This window comes from Tamandua tetradactyla, chromosome 23, assembly GCF_023851605.1.
Source record: "Tamandua tetradactyla isolate mTamTet1 chromosome 23, mTamTet1.pri, whole genome shotgun sequence".
Taxonomy (NCBI): domain Eukaryota; kingdom Metazoa; phylum Chordata; class Mammalia; order Pilosa; family Myrmecophagidae; genus Tamandua; species Tamandua tetradactyla.
In genome coordinates, this window is record NC_135349.1 from 23261671 (window position 1) to 23277657 (window position 15987).

At 42.7% G+C, this 15987-nt stretch overlaps 1 protein-coding gene and 1 long non-coding RNA gene across 3 annotated transcripts in view; one reads left to right on the plus strand and one right to left on the minus strand.

Moving 5' to 3' along the window:
* Positions 1-12970, minus strand: part of ITGAM (integrin subunit alpha M) — a 46435-nt gene extending 33465 nt beyond the window's left edge. The window contains exons 1-5 of one of the 2 annotated variants that reach the window (XM_077141152.1): positions 8468-8564; positions 7205-7310; positions 4918-5021; positions 4537-4607; positions 4269-4386 (exon numbers count right to left, since the gene is read on the minus strand). In XM_077141152.1, coding sequence (XP_076997267.1) covers positions 4269-4386; positions 4537-4607; positions 4918-5021; positions 7205-7310; positions 8468-8495 — 427 coding nt within the window. In that variant the 5' untranslated portion in view covers positions 8496-8564. Of the gene's footprint in view, positions 1-4268; positions 4387-4536; positions 4608-4917; positions 5022-7204; positions 7311-8467; positions 8565-12774 lie in introns of those variants that run through there. The other variant, XM_077141153.1, reaches the window with a different exon arrangement.
* Positions 12971-14064: 1094 nt separating this feature from the next.
* Positions 14065-15377, plus strand: LOC143667373 (uncharacterized). Its single transcript, XR_013168012.1, has 2 exons — positions 14065-14170; positions 15266-15377. It is a non-coding gene; the product is annotated as an uncharacterized LOC143667373 (long non-coding RNA).
* Positions 15378-15987: the final 610 nt, after the last annotated feature.

A 15987-nucleotide genomic window follows, 5' to 3' on the forward strand; every position in this document is an offset into this window, starting at 1 on the left:
TATAAAAACCACATGAATAGGGCTCCCTTGTCCAGTGGCTCCTAGTTGGGTCTGGCCAATTAAGAGCCCCAACAGGAGACTGGAGGGAGGAGAGAGGTCAGGGTATTCCCCCCTTGGCTCCCTCCCTGCAAAGCTGCTTTGGGTCCAGTGGAACCCCAACAGAAGACCATGGCTCCCCCACCAAAGAGACCTGCTTTCTCTCCCTCCAGGCTTTGATAACCTCTCCTCATCATCCTCAGTCCATCAACCTACAGTTGGTAACAGCTCTGCTTCTGCTCACGTGGGTTCCTGGACCATCCCTGTAGTCACCTAAACCCTCCCCACACCTTTTTAATTAAACTCTATTCAGATCTCAAATCATTGTAATTAGAGTGTATCTAATTACACTCTGACAGTGGCAAAGGGGAGAGGGCCCTAAAAGAATTCTAGGAGAATCAAGGAATGGAAGTGGTACTACAAAGGTAAATATACTGATGGGTTAGAGACAAGGCTGTGACAGGAAGCAAAAACCAGACTTGGAAAGGCCTCTCCACCCCAGTAAGAAGTTTGACTTTATCCCTTAAGCCACTGAAGGTTCTTTAAAAAGGAAGGAAGAAGATTTAGTTTTTATTTTAAATGATAGTCATAGCAATGAGGCATTCATAGCAGTTCTGTCCATGATTGCCAAACATTGGAGCATCCTTCCCCAGGTGATTGGATGAACTGGTGAATGGCCTGGAACATTCTGTGAGACATTATTCAGCAAGAAAAAACGGAATGCACTACTGATCCAGGCAACAACATGGATAAGTCTCAAATGCATTATGTTAGATGAAAGAAGCCAATCTCAAAAAGGCCAATCCCATTTCTACGGTATTTTCGAAAGGACAAAGTATAGCGATGGAGAACAGATCAGTGGTTGCCAAAGGTTAAGGGATGGAGAAGGAGGTAATGATAAAGGGACAGCACAAGGAGTTTGGGAGGGCAATAGAGCTGTTTTGTATCCTGATTGTGGTCGTAAGCACAGAAATGTAGACATATGTTAAAAATTCATGGAACTGTACACTAAAAGAGTCAGTTTTACTGTATGATAATTGAAGAAAATAAATTTACCTCCAAAATGCACTTTTTTTCTCATACCCAGTGAACAGATTCTACCACTTTCATGGAAAATATACAAAGATTAGCCAAGAAATTTTTCTAAAATCTCAAAGGCACCTTGTTAAGTAAAGAGTCAAGGCACAGAATATGCTGCCAGTATAGATACATATATGTTTTTAAATACATGAAGTATCCCCAGAGGACAAGAAACTGGTTATAAGTTTCCTTAGATACTTGGAAAAGGGGCTGGAGGACCAGGGAGGGGGTGGTTTCCAGTATACCCCTTAGCACCTTTTGAATTTTGAACCAAGGGCATATCCTGTCTGTTTTTTGTTTTGTTTTGTTTTTTATTAATTTTTAAATTTTTTTTAAAAAAAGAACAACAAATAAACACAAACATTCTTAACTTTTGATCATTCAGTTCTGCATATATAATCAGTAATTCACAATATCATCACATAGTTGCATATTTATCATCATGGTCATTTCTTAGAACATTTGAATCAATTCAGAAAAAGAAATAAAAAGACAACAGAAAAAAATTCATATATACCATACCCCTTACCCCTCCCTTTCATACTCCTTACCCCTCCCTTTTGTCTGTTTTTAAAGAACTGAAAAAGTTTTTTTTAAAGAAACAATCTTTAATTCATGAGCATGAGGTATAAAGAGAAGATGTGGGGGTGGTGGTTGAAGCTATGTGATGAGATCATGCAGAAAGAGTGTGTGGGCAAGTGAGCAAAGAGATGCTGCAATCCCAACTGCACTGGGCAGACAGGGAAGGCAGAGGTACACTGCCTTGGGGATGAAGCTGAGGAAAAACCTTCAGGCAGGTGGAGAAGAAGAGATTGGATGTCTAAGGCTGGGGTGTTTGAAAAAGAAAGGTGATCTTTGGGTCAGTGAAGAAAGAGGACAGAAAAAGAGTAGATATTCTGGGTCACAGGTGATGTCACTAGGGCAAGGTCTATTCAATGGGTGGATAGAAACCATTTGTCAGGGAATAGAGAGCAATGGAAAGCAGGGACAATCCTTTCAAGAAGTTTGGTGGTGAAAGGAAGGAGACATGGCAGAAGATGGGGACAGAAAGTTGTTTCCATTGTTGTCCTGCTATTGGTTGACTGTTTTTAAGATAAGGTGATGTGAGCATGTTTACCTAAAGAGAAGGGGAAGAAACTAAAGCTCATGGGGAGAATAGGTTTTTTGGAGATGTGGGTCCAAAAGTTGGTGACAGGATAGCGTCTCAAAAGCCCAAGTGGAAAAGAGGAAAGATAGACTTCTTCTTAAACCAGTGAGATGCTCCCAAGGGTGGTACCATTATGGACAGGAGAAGAGAAAAGCAGAGGGAGTCCCTGGATGTCAGCCTCAGTTTTCTCTGTGAAAAAGGAAGGAAGATCATTGAGACTGAGGTGTAGAGGAGTAGGGCTTGAGAAAGAAAAATTGTAAGAGGAGAAATATCTGCCCTGGGTTTGATGATCAACTTGGAGGCAAACAAAATGATGGCCAAGCAGTTGAAAAAAGCAGTAGGAGAAGTCAGTGCCCCTCTCTGATGCATTCATTCATTTACTCTCTGTCAATCAACAGAGGTTTGGGGAACAGAGGTGTGCTAGGCAGCCACCCAGATGGTCCCCAATTCCCACTTCCTAGTAGACACACTTTGCATAGTCCCTCCCCTTTGATTGTGAGTTGGACTTTTTTACTCACTTCTAAGGAACATGGAAGAAATAATGAGATGTTACTTCTGAGACTAAGTTATAATAGACTGTGACTTCTGTCTTGGCTCACTTTCTTTGTTCTCTTGCTGAGGGAAGCTTGTGGCTGCTACGTTGTGAGCTGCTCTGTGAAAAGACCCATGTAGCAAAGAGCTGAACTTCCAGCCAACAGCCCCTGAATAGTTGAGGACCTCAGTTCAACAGACCATGAAGAACTGAATCCTTACCAACCACGAGAGTAAGCTTCGAACCAGATCTTCCCCATTCAAGCTTTTGGAGACCCTGAGGCAAAGGTCTCCAGCTAAGCCATGCCCAGACTCCTGACTCACATACACTGTGAGATAATGTATGGTTGTTGTTTTAAGCTACTAATTCGGGGGACAATTTGTTCAGCAGCAATAAATAACTAATAAAAGGTCATGAAACAGTGAACAAGATGGACAAGCTCCCTGTTTTCATAGAATCTACATGAAAGAAAGGACAGAGAAGAAGCATGTCAAATATGAATATATAGATACGTTGATGGTGAAATAGGGTAATGTGATAGCAAGAGATAGTGGATATGGGCAGGACAGATTGGAAAGGCTGAATAAGGAAAACCTCTTTCGAGGGGTAACATTTGAGCTGAGATGACCATCAGTTATGAGTTATGGGGTGTCATATGGGTGGTACCTGTTTGTCTGGTTGGGCAAGTGCTGGCCTGTCTGTTGTAATGAGGACATTTCATAGAATTAAATCATGATCATGTCAGCTGTATCCAAAGCTGATTCCATTTGTAATCAGCCAAGGGAGTGTCTTCTGCAATGAGTGATGCTTAATCTAATCACTGGAAGCCTTTTAAGGAGGATTCAGAAAAGACAGGCTCTCTTCCTGCTTCAGCTGGCAAGCCTCTCCTGTGGAGTTCATCCAGACCCTCCATTGGAATCGTTGGCTTCACAGCCTGCCTTGCGGATTTTGGACTCTGTGTTCCCACGGTCACGAGAGACACTTATATACATTTTATATTTGTGAGTGTTCCCTGTTGATTCTGTTTCTCTAGAGAACCCTAACTAATACATGGGGGAAGAGCATGCCTGGCTGGAGGACCAGTAAGTACAAAGGCTCTGAGGCAGGGACAAGCTCAAGCAGCCGTGTAGCTGGAGCACGGCATCTGAGTTGGAGGGAATGGGAGAAAAGCTGGAGAGGTTGGCAGGGACCAGGCCGTGTGGAGCCTCCAAGGCCATAGTCTGGAGACTCAGGCATTCACTTTAAGGACAGAAGCTGGGATGTTGTGAAATCAAGTGTCTCAGTACTTTGCTCTCATAAAGGTGACTATTTATGAACCTTTGTGTAGTACAGCAGCTGCTCTTTCTATTGGAACCCTGTTCTCTCATTCCCTCTAAGCCAACCCCCAGACCACAAATAGTCCCCAAGCAAGCCCTGCCCCCAGCCCTCTGCTCCCACACTGCCGTTCTGTGTCCCCTGTCAGAGGTTACTTACCTTTAAGGTTCTCTGGGAACCTCTGAGGTGGCTGTAGGAGATTGGATCCAAACAGGAAGCAGAAGCCTTTCGCATAGGTACTTTCCTTGCACATCTGGTGCACGGTGGGGCCACAGGCCTAAGGGGCAGGGTGCCAATGGGAGGAGCTAGCCTGCTTTCCTGTCCTCTCCTCCCAGCATCTTCAACCTCCACGACACCCCTGGCTCCCACGCCTGTGGGCACCCAACTTGTTCCCTCGGGAACCCTCCCACGACCCAGTGCAACTCACCAGCAACCGGGAGGGGTTGGTGGCAGCCGCCAGGGACAGGCCCAAGGACATATTCACAGCCTCTGGTGGCACTGAGGGGACAGATATGCACATGGGGTCATGTCAGGGGGACAGAGAGGGCAATTTAGGGCCCACAGGACTGCAGAGGGCAGTGCTAGGGCTGCCTTGGTCCTGGAGACACCAAGGTCAACCGGTCAAGGGGTCATATGGGTCATGAGAAAGCAACATAGCAGGGCTGCCTGTGAGGATCTTGGTGGAGTCTGCAGACAGGGCAGAGGCTGGGGAGAAGGACTCCCAACCCCCCTCACCACGGACCCCCCACAACCCAGGAATGTGCAGGAAGAATCTAGGTGTGTACACAGGTGGGACCCAGAGACTCACCCTGCAGGGGGATGGGCTCACAGGTGCCCATGCTGTAGTCGCACTGGTAGAGGCCACCCGACTGGTTGGCAGCCTTGATCTCCTGGGGGGCTCCAACCACCACCCTGCGGGGAGATGTGGGGACAGCTCACCATGGGAACAAAAGAGAATCTCACATGTTGGGAGAGATGGGACCAGAGAAGAAGTTCTACCACCAGAGGAAAGTGGGGGCGCTAACCCTCACATTGATCCCCCAATTCCCAGAAATTGAAAGAATCAAAGAAGGAAAAAAAAAATGGGAGCATTCTAAATCACCGCGTAGGAAAGGCCTAAGAACCTTTAATAATCCAGAGATCCTTAAGGATGGATAAATTCAACTACACAGACATTTTAGATAAATCTGATAAATGACCAAAACAAAGTCAAAAGACAAATGATAAGCTGGGCAAGGGAGATGAGCAACTCACGCACCGACTACCTTGCAAAAACAGCCAAAGCTCTTAGAAACCAATAAGTAAAACAAAACAATAGTTTAATAGAAAAATGAGCAGCAGATGAGAAAAAGTGTTCACAGAGAAGGAAACGCAATATATCACTCATAAAAAGAGAAATGCAATTTGAAACTAATTAGGATACCATTTCACACTTATCAAATTTGAAAAAGTCCATGATATTGATAACCCATTGGGCTACCAAATGGCTAGGGAAGTAGGTATTTTCATAAATTTCTGCTGTAAATGTAAGTTGAGGTCACCTCTATGGAAGCTAATCTGGAAAAATCTATTAAAATTATGTGCAATCTGCACGTGTACTCTTTGATCCAGCAATCCACTTCTAGGAATTTATTTCCAAATATACTTGCACATAAACAAGGCATAGTGACAGCTTTGTTTGTATAGCAAAGTTTGGAAATAATCTACATGCACAATAAGAAGAGATTTAATGTACTATAAATGTAAATCACAGTATCTCTATATAATAGAAACACAATGCAAGCATAAGAAAGAATGAGGTTCTTTATGTACTTATTTGGTAAAATCACCAAACTATATTAAGAAAGGGGGGCGGAAGCAAGGGACAGTATAAGCAGATGTCTGCAAACTTCTGTTAAGTTTAGATAGTAAATAATTTATACTTTACAGGACATACAGTCTCAGCTCAATAAAACTTACAACCAGACAGAGACCACAAGTTGTGGTTTGGCCAGTCTCTGGTATAAGGTGTAACGTGTGCTATACACAATGTGCTATACACAAGAAACCATTTATCTTGTGGTTCTTTCCTGGGAAGAGACTTGAATGAAAGGAATGAGGAAGAGACTTTTTACTGTTACACCTTTTTGTATCTTTTGAATTTAGAACCTACAACTTAAAATTCAAAAAATATTTTCATTGCTCAGATGTGGCTTCTCTCTCTCTTAGCCCAACTCTGCAAGGAAAATGATTACCCTCTCCGCTACTAGCACATGACATTCAGGGGTGAAAGTCTCCCTGACAACTTGGGGCGTGACACCCCGGGATGAGTCTGGCCCTGGCATCTTGGGATCGACAACCCCTTCCTGAACAAAACCAGTAAAATTGTAGTAAAACAAGGCATCAGTGGCTAAGAGAGATCAAATAGAGTCAAGAGGCTATTCTGGAGGCTGCTCCTATGCAAGCTTCAGTTAGATAATGCTAATTGCCATGGTTTGCTAAACCCCAACCAATATCACTCCCTTTAACTCTTAAGAACACCTAGGGCTCAAACTGAGTTTCTCTAATAGTTTCAGGCACTGTTTGCTTTTCTGGAACCTATAATTTCCAAAGGGTTCCAAGGTCAGATAAATCCCGAAACCCAGAGGGACCAGCCTCTCCAAGATTATCAGCTAATTACACCCCCCCTATTCTTTGGTGTCAATACCCTTTCTCAACATGAAAAAGTCAGAAGAGGCACTGCCTAAAGATCCCTATCGATTGAGAGAAGAATCAAAGGAGAAGGAGGAGCTATAACAGACAAAACAGGATTTAATAAACGAGTATGACTGTTGAATCACTCTATTAATACTCCTTCTAGCCTCCAGAGTTTTGGAGCCAGCTAGAAGGGAAAACCTGAAATAGTTGGAACGGACCCGTAACAAACTTTGAAATCTGTTCTGTTCTGTAGCTGCCTGTTGATGTCTACTTTGAAAATTATTGCCGTTTCTTTCTTTTCTTTGTGTATCTGTTATATTTCACAATAAAAATATATATCAAGGAAATTGTCTTTTTTTTTTTTTCAGGTATTTGGAGGGAACGCACAGGAGGCAGGAAACTCCACCTGAGGCTCTTACCGGGATCCCTCAAACTGGACCACGCTCTGCCCAAAGCCCCTTGCGTTGATTTGGAAGATCTTTGAGTTTTCAGTGTCCAGGTTGAACCCATGACACAAGGACAGGGCTGGAGGGAGAACAAGGGGGTGAGGGTCAGCGGGAGTAAAGGGAACAACAAAGCAAGCAGAGTCCCGTCCTGCTCCAAGCAACTTCCTCCTGGGTGCCCCCTACTCAAATGTCTTGCCTCCCAGGTCCAGCACTGATAACCTGAGACAGGGGTGACCACACATTTCCGTAAAGGCCCAGATAGCAGATATTTTAGGCTTTGATGGATAAGAGTCAAAATAGGGTATATTACATATATGTATATAACAAGAGAGAAAACCCATTGCCACAAAAATTTTAATTGAGGAAATTCAAAATATCATAATAATAATTTAGTATAATTTTTTGACCCTGAAGGTCTACTAATGAAACAAATAGAATTCTTTGGGGGGGATAACATTTTGCTTAATTGGGGTGCAAAGTTAGCATTCCCTATCATCAAATCAATTACCAATGTTCATCTTAAAAGCTGATATTAGCTCACAGATTGCACAAGGATAGTTTGCCAACCCCTGGCCTGAGGTCTACTTGGGTCATCATGAAGGGACACAATGAGCCGCTCTCTGCGCTTCACCCTCCTTGTTGAACTCACAAATCACCCTTTCTCACAGCGCCCCCACACCACTGATTTGCCCAACAATCAAGTTTCTATAAACGTTCTGTTGGGTAATTTCCTTCCTACATAACTCTCAAGAATTTCCTTCCCTCCTTCAGCTCATTCTCAGCAAAACAGGCTTAAAAGACAACAAATTCAAATCATTTTGATCTATCAGTCACTTAACAAACATTGACACCTGGAAAATAGGACTGGAGGCAAAGTAGGGATGGAAGGTGGAGTCCAAGAGGAAATGCTCTGGGAGAGGAGTCCCATACCAGCTGCGTGCACTTGGGCAAGTCACATCACCTCTCTGGGCTTCAGTTTCCTCATCCATAAAGTGAAGGAAACCATCAAACCTCCTTGCCCAGGCTACAGATTTAGTCATTTGTCCATGCTCTTCTCTGGACAGCTCATCTTGAACTAGCAGCACTCTGCTTCTTAAACCCTTTATCTTTCCCCAAGTTCCATTTGTTCCCACCCCCAGTCTAACCCCTAGATATTCTGTGCCCTCTATCTCCACTCACAGACCCAAAAGTCAACTTCCTCCCCACCCTAAGAGCCTCCTCAGCCCCCTCAGGCACCTGTCAACAGTAGAACTCTTCGAGTCATGGCTGGAAGGAGCAGGAACCGCTGAGCTTGGGTACCACTGAGCTATCTCAAGGAAGTCACCAAAGCCAGGAAGGGTGGAAAGTGAGAAGTAGAAGGCAGAAGTTTGATTAGAGACCCAAAGGAAGAGGGCGGGACTCAGTGAACACACAGCCCTGCTTGACCTTCCTCCTGGGACTGTGCGCAGCCTTCTCCCTTCCTGCCCAGCTTCCTGGCTGAAACCATCAAAATCCCTATCAAGAAGGTGTCATGTGTTGCCCACCTACTTCTGACATTGGCCAAAGCATTGTGAAAAGCAAGCTGGATGGACTTGGAGGATGCCTCCTGGAACATATGTTCTAAACAATCCAAGCAAACTTTGTAACATGTCCCTCCTCTAGCCCACAGAAGCACCGGCATCCTTCAGCCAGAATTGTCTTCCTCTGTAGCCATCAACAAGGACAATTCAGGAGCAGAAAAATCCAGTGCCCAAAAAACCAAACCAAAAAAACCCAGTGCCTTTTGGATATTTTGCTTTAAGAAAGAAAAAGCTTTAAAATGCTGAAACCCTTTGCCCAAGAATTTTCCCCTTCAAGTTTTTACCCCAAGGAATAACTCAGAAGTGCAGTCCAAGATATATGTACAAACTTGGGTGCAGCAGCATTGTTTATTACAGTGAGAAACTACTAACAGCCTAAATATCCAGCAACAGGGGAGTGGTTAAATAATGTCCCACTCTGTTGGGAGTCCCATTCCATGGAGTGCAGTCACTTGTAAATCTGTTTTCAAAGACATGGAAAGATACTTGCAATATGAAATTCTATGAAATATATAGAACACCAAACCATATCTTGTGTATGACCATATGTGATTCTCAAGCAGATAACTTCTCTATTCTTTCTCTCATAACTTTTCCTTTGTCCCTAGTTCTATTTTCCCAATATTCAAATAGAAACAAATGTTTGCTGATGGAAAAAAATAAAAGCCCATAAAAATTCTGTGTGTTATGGATAAATAAAACATGGTGTATATATATATATACAATGGAATATTATACAGCTGTAAAGAGGAATGAAGTCCTGATACATGTGAAAGCATAGCTGAACCTTGACGACATCATGTGAAATGAAATAAGCCAGATACAAAGGATAAATAGTGTATGATCTCACTGAGCTGAAACAATTAGAATAAGTAAACTTAAAGAGTCAGAATCTAGGATTTAGGTTACCAGGGGACAGGGTGGGAAAAGGTAATGGGAAGTTATGGCTTAAAATGTACAGGGTTCCTATTTGGAATGATGGAAATGTTTAGGTGATGGTAGCACAACATTGTTGTCATATATACAATCTAACATTTTCCCAAGGGAAATATAACAACAGAATTTTTAAAAAATTTTAAGATCCATGGAACTACACTACACAAATACGGAACCGTAAGTTAATAGGGTTAATAGACTTTAATTAATAGTACAATTATACAAATGCGCTGTCCTCAATTGTAACGAATGTTTCACAGTAATGCAAGGTGGTTGTGGGGGGTTTGGGAAACCTGTATTTTACGCATGATTGTCTGTAAACAGTTAAAAAAAAATCTGTGCATCTGTTTTAAAATCAGCTGTTTGAAAACCAAAATGCTAACAGTGGTTATCTGCAGATGACAGAGCCACAGGTGTGCTCCAGTTATCTTTTGCAGCATAGCAAATGACCCCAACATTTACTGGCCTCATACAGCAATTTAATATTATATTGTCTAGGTCTGTCTGTTGGCTGACCTTGCCAGGCAGTTCTCATTGAAAGTCAAAGGATTTGTGGCCATCTCCAATCTGCCGCGGGATGATTTTAATTTTCTTCTGTATTTTTTTTTACTTAAAACTTTTAAATCACAACAAAAAATGAATGACTTTTCTAATCTGAAGAAAAAGAAAACCTACCAGGAAACCATTTAAAACAACAAAATATCTATTTGTATTAAAAGGTAAAAGGGCTGAGGATACAGGAACATTCTAGATCCACTAGAAAATACACACCAAAGTGTGGTGCTACGTAGTCTAAGAGATAAGCACGGTTGGTTTTGGCAAAAGCTTTCACGCTCTGACCACCACAGGGGCGGCTCTAGCTCAGCACTGGCAGGCCCTCTCTATTCCAAGCAGGGCCCACCCTCTGTAAGGTACAGGCAAAGTCTCAGAATAACTCCAGCCCGCAGATTCTTTCTCAACGACCCCCCAGTGGGTGTGCATGTGACCAGAGACCATGGTGGGCACCCGACCAGGCCAGCCCACCTACACACCGATACTCATTCTCTCCTTCCTGGCCCCCACTCCACTCCTGATATCATCTTTAGCTTGGATTCGCCTATAAGTGGATCCTGAGACAAGGTTTTGAATGCAAGCAATTTATTTAGGAGGTGATCCAGGAAATACTGGTGGGAAAGGGAAAAGGGAAGGAGGCCATAAAAAGTGGGTTATGAAACAAGTTATCTGCGTGGGCAACTGAAACTCAATTCACTGAGGAATTCTGGCAGCCAGCGTAGAGCAAGTCTGAGAGTTATCCCACCTGAGAAGCACGGGAACTAGATTTTTATTCACAACTTGCATCAGCTATTGGTTGAAGGCTGCTCTCTAGGGAAGCCCTGATTTTCTGGCATTGCCAGCCAGAGGAGGCTCCAGCCGGAAAGTTCTCAGGTAAGCAGTTGCAGGTAATAGCAGCTGGAAATCTGGCCAGCTTGCACAAGAATGTTAAATGCTGATGGGATATGGGTGCAACCACTACAGCATCTGTTACAGATCCTTGATATTTGTTCATAGCACTTATTATTACCTGAAATTATGCTATATTATACAAATATATAAAATATTTATATAAATAATATATAAAATATACATAATATATAATTATATTATATATGAATTTAGTTGTCTATTGTCTGATTCCCCTACTAGAGTTCATAAGCTCCATGACTGCAGAAATTTTTTTCTGTCTTGCTCACTCCTCTATCTCCAGTGCACAGAACAGTGCCTGGTTTATAATGAAAATTAACTGAATGAATGAGGTAACATGAAATGGGAAGATAAGTTGGAACCACTCAAATTCCCTGGGAATTTGGACTAAGAACTAAGACCTACTGAGAAGAATTTCCAGTTAGCAGTGGGAGCTGAGGCTGAAACATCAGGTTGTAGATCTGAGTTTGGAGAAGGCTTGCATAAAATGAAGTTATAAATAAGCAGAAGAAGCTGATCATTAGTAAGAGAAGATCAGAGTTAACTTGCAGAAAGTGATAAGATATGCTGAGTGAGGGACCATATGGAAATTGCTTCAAGAGAAAGAACTGTTCTGACCCCTTTCATTGCTTTCTCAAGAGAAAACAGGATGGGAAGGAATAACATCCAAGCATAACTCTGTTTCATCCTAGAGGGGGATTCAGTGGACAAAAAGGTCATTATTTGCCGAGGGTATGATCAACTATTGTGAAAATCCAAGGTCGTTAACTGACAACTTGTTAGAACTAATCTTGTTCAGTGAGATCAATATATAAAAATCTAATTCATTTCTTATTTGCCATTCTTATTTCTGATCTAGTCAGAAAATATAATAGGAAAGACACCATTTGTAGCACCAAAAATACTACAAAATATTTAGGCATGAATCTAGCAAGCAATATGGAAGAACTCTATTTTTAAAAACTTGGATTTTCCTGAAAGGCATAAAAGAATAGAGAGGTAGGCCACATTCACAGATGACATGACAATATAATAAAGATGTCAGTTCTCCCTCCAATTATTCAGTGTGATCTCAAAGGAATGGGGTTGGCTGGGTCTCCCTCAACTCCTGCTGCCCCAATATCACCCAGAATCATAGCTCCTCTCTTTCTCAGTACAATCTCCCATACCCACCCCTGAAAATCTCTCTCCCTTGGTTACACAGACAATTAAGCTCTGTCTAAACTCCACCAATTTGCTTAACCAACTACATTCATCGGAACTGGCCACACAGGAGCCACCCTCCTGAGAAGTTTCTGGGAAGCACAAATAAAATATTCATTTCCGTTGCACCAGGTTGTCAAGAAAACCTTCACTTGACTGTCATCTACAACAAACCGGCTAAGTCTTTGAGGTCTGGGGTCAGACTAAGAGTTCAAAATGCTGGTTTTATAAATGTGTGAATTTGGACCTCATAGCTACTCTATGAACCCCTTAGTCCTCATCTGAGAAATTCAGGTAATAATAGTATTCATCTCTTGGGGTTGTTGTGACAACTCAATTAGATAATAGATGTCAAAGCGTATTTGCAATAATTTTTCTACTTACTGTGCCTTAAGTTGACCAATGTTGTGGTTAACACAGTCCAGTGAAACATAAAAAGTTTGTCGACCTCAAAGTTGCCTCACTGTTACTCAGTTAGAAATCTGTTCCACCCTCCTTCCTCAGTTGTCCAAGCAGGGGTTCAAATATAGGCGGGTGAGAGAAACCGCCCTACCAGAGTCATGGGTATTCTTACCAAGATCACATTCAAGACCAGCAGCTGTTTGCAGGGCAGGGACAGCTATGCCCCTGAAATAGTTCTTCTTACTTCACCCCTCAAAAGCAGAAGTAGCTCAGGGCCTGACCCAGTGAGGACCAGGGAGAAAACTACTCACTCCTAGAGTAAGACAGGAAGGAAGTTGCACTGGTTGGGTGGAGGAGAACCATGAACTTTTTTATGGGGATGCTTTTGCTTCTAGGGGTGGAGGCAAATGTCAAAGGACAGCAATCTCTCTTCAACTCTATGGGACGGGTCATTTCTGGAAAGTGGGTCAGGTACATCCTAAGGTATCTGATCCCACTGAACCTGAGAGAGGTTGAGTCAGGCCTAGGAAGTTAGTGTAATTGTGCATTCTTCTCCCAGTTGTATTGACTATACAAACAGTATTATGACAATATTAAAGAAAATACAACACACAGTCCAACCACCATAACTTATCAGCTTTTCTGAACTCCCCCCCAGGTTTCAGCCCTGTACTGATATCATTTATCAATTTGTCATGATGGGGTAGGTTTCATTCTGCATCATTTTAGTATAACATTGTAGCATAGAGATTTTCATATAGCTTCATTTTAATGGGTATGTAGTATTCCATTAAGTAAAGAGATTTAAGTGGTTTACTATGTTAGGCAATATTACACTGAATAATTCTCTACATACAGCATTTTTGCTTTTTTGGAGTTCTTTCCTCCAGATACTATTTTTTTAAGATGAAATGACAAGGGCAAATTAGATGTGCATTTTGGAACTTCCCATACTCATTGCCCAGTGACTCTCTAAGTGGGTTGCAGGACATATATCCAATTTTTAAATCAACTTTTGTAGCACGCACTAAAGTTTCAAACCATTTCATATATTCCATATGAACCACGCAGGCAGATTGGTTGATTTCTACCTCTTGGGGCAGATCCTTTAGCAGGTAACCCCAAACCCTCTCCTGCGTCCCTCTCCAATAAAGACTGGAAAAGCTCGATACCCCTTTCCCACCCTGCCTTGCAGCTAGGCGTGGCCATGTGACCAGTTCTGGCCAATGAGATATAAAGGAGAGCCTGGGGAGGCTTCTGGGAAAGCACTGACTTCCAGACAGACAAAGGGACCTACAGGTCTCCTCCCTACCCTTCTTACCTAGAATGAGGAAGAAAAACCAGGAGAGTCAACAAACTAAATTATCAAGTAGCAGAGGTAAGAGGAAGGGAAGGGAGGTGATTCACAGAGAGGAGCACTGATACCATTAGGGGCACCCCACCTCTGAGGAAGGTGTAGAGTGAGCCTGGGCCAGCCTGGGCTCTGGGGGTGATTTCTGGGTTTGTACTCACACCTGAACCCCCACTTCCTTACAGAAACTGAGGTGGGTCTCTATTCCTTGAAAACAGTCAAACCTGCAGGGTTTCTGAATGTTGTGCAATTTCTACTCCATGTCAGCCAACTCAGAGTATCAGGGGCGAGTAAAAATTTTGCTCTGTTCATGCCTTGTAAGGAAAGGAAGGTGTTCACACAAGAGATGTCCCTTGTTCACTGTCTAAACCACTTGTACCCTGTACCCTGAAGTGGTCAAACTTCCCTACTTTTCCAAAAACCCAAACTTCAAATATTTTGTTCTGTTGTCAATGTATGCCCCTAATATGTGGCTCAAATAAGGCCAAGAATCAACAGGAAAAAGAACTCCTGTTAGATCCATCTCAATGAAGTAGCATTCATCAGTGGAAAGTCACCTGGGCACAAAACCGCCAGCTGTGTGTGGTCAGGGTTAGCCACCAGAAGCCAAAGAGCATAATGGTTTCAAGCATGGCAGTGAGCCCACGTCCCCATGTGACTAGGACATGGCTGGCAAAGCACACGCATGGGAGAGGAACCAACTGCTGCCAAACCTGAGGGCTGTGGGGTGAAATGAGCTGGAAGGTCACGTCACCATATTCAAGCAGTTCCATTTCAAATACTTCAATAGGGCTTTTGGTTTCATGATAAGAGGGGGTCCCACAGACTAGCAACTGATCACTATCCTGAGTGGTTTAACATGTAGGACAGTGTCCATACCACCCTCGGCAGCCGGGTGTCTGCACGCCTTTCTGAATAAGCATGAAGGCCTGCATAAAGCATAAACCTGAATAAGCAGCAGTGTCCATGACCTAGACAGTGCGTTTTCTCTTTGAATTCCTTGAGGAAGGAAGTGGGTGTGAGGAGGGTGATTGCTGGGAATCTGCGAAGAGAACCACAAGGTCCTTGGCTAAGAATTTGCTGCAGTCAAAATTGCCAAGTCAGTCCTGTTGCCTCTTTTAGGGTGGTGAGTCCTTGCTGTGAAAAGAGGAAATAATTGTCTCACTGCTAATACCAGGATTTGAGATCTTTTCCTTCCCACGCCACTCCCTTCATCCTTGGAGCTCTGTTACAGGTACACTAATTTGAATAAGCTCTTCCCTTTCTTTGTAGAACAGTAATTTCTCACCTGCATCTTGCTGCCTTTTTATTTGTTTCCCAAGTAGCTGTGAAAAAGGGTGAATCTAAGGCCTAACTTGGAAACCAGAATCCAAAATTAAACCCCACCTTATGTAATGAAAACATTTTAAAAAATTAAAAATTAAAAGCAAAAACATGGCAGTGGACCAGGGTTCAAACACTGGCTCTGCCTTCTATTAGCTGCTGTGTGATTTTGGACATGTTAACTCACCTCCATGAGCCTCATTTTTCTTATCATATAATTAAAGATCATATCTTTTCATTTAATTATCACGAAAACGTTGTGTAGTACATAGGTTCAGGCCTTTTGTGCAAAACTAGTAGAAACAGACACTGGGTAACAAGTTAGAAAAGGAATTTACTGAAAGGAAATGGAGTGACTCACAGAACGAAAGGGGAGATTGAAGAAGCAGGCTCAGAGAGTCTGCTTTGTTTTTAAGCCACCTAGCATCCATTCTTCCATTCTTTTGCTGATAGAACCTGCATTAGGGTTTTATATATATGTATATATATACACACAGAGAGAGAGAGAGAGAGAGAGAGAG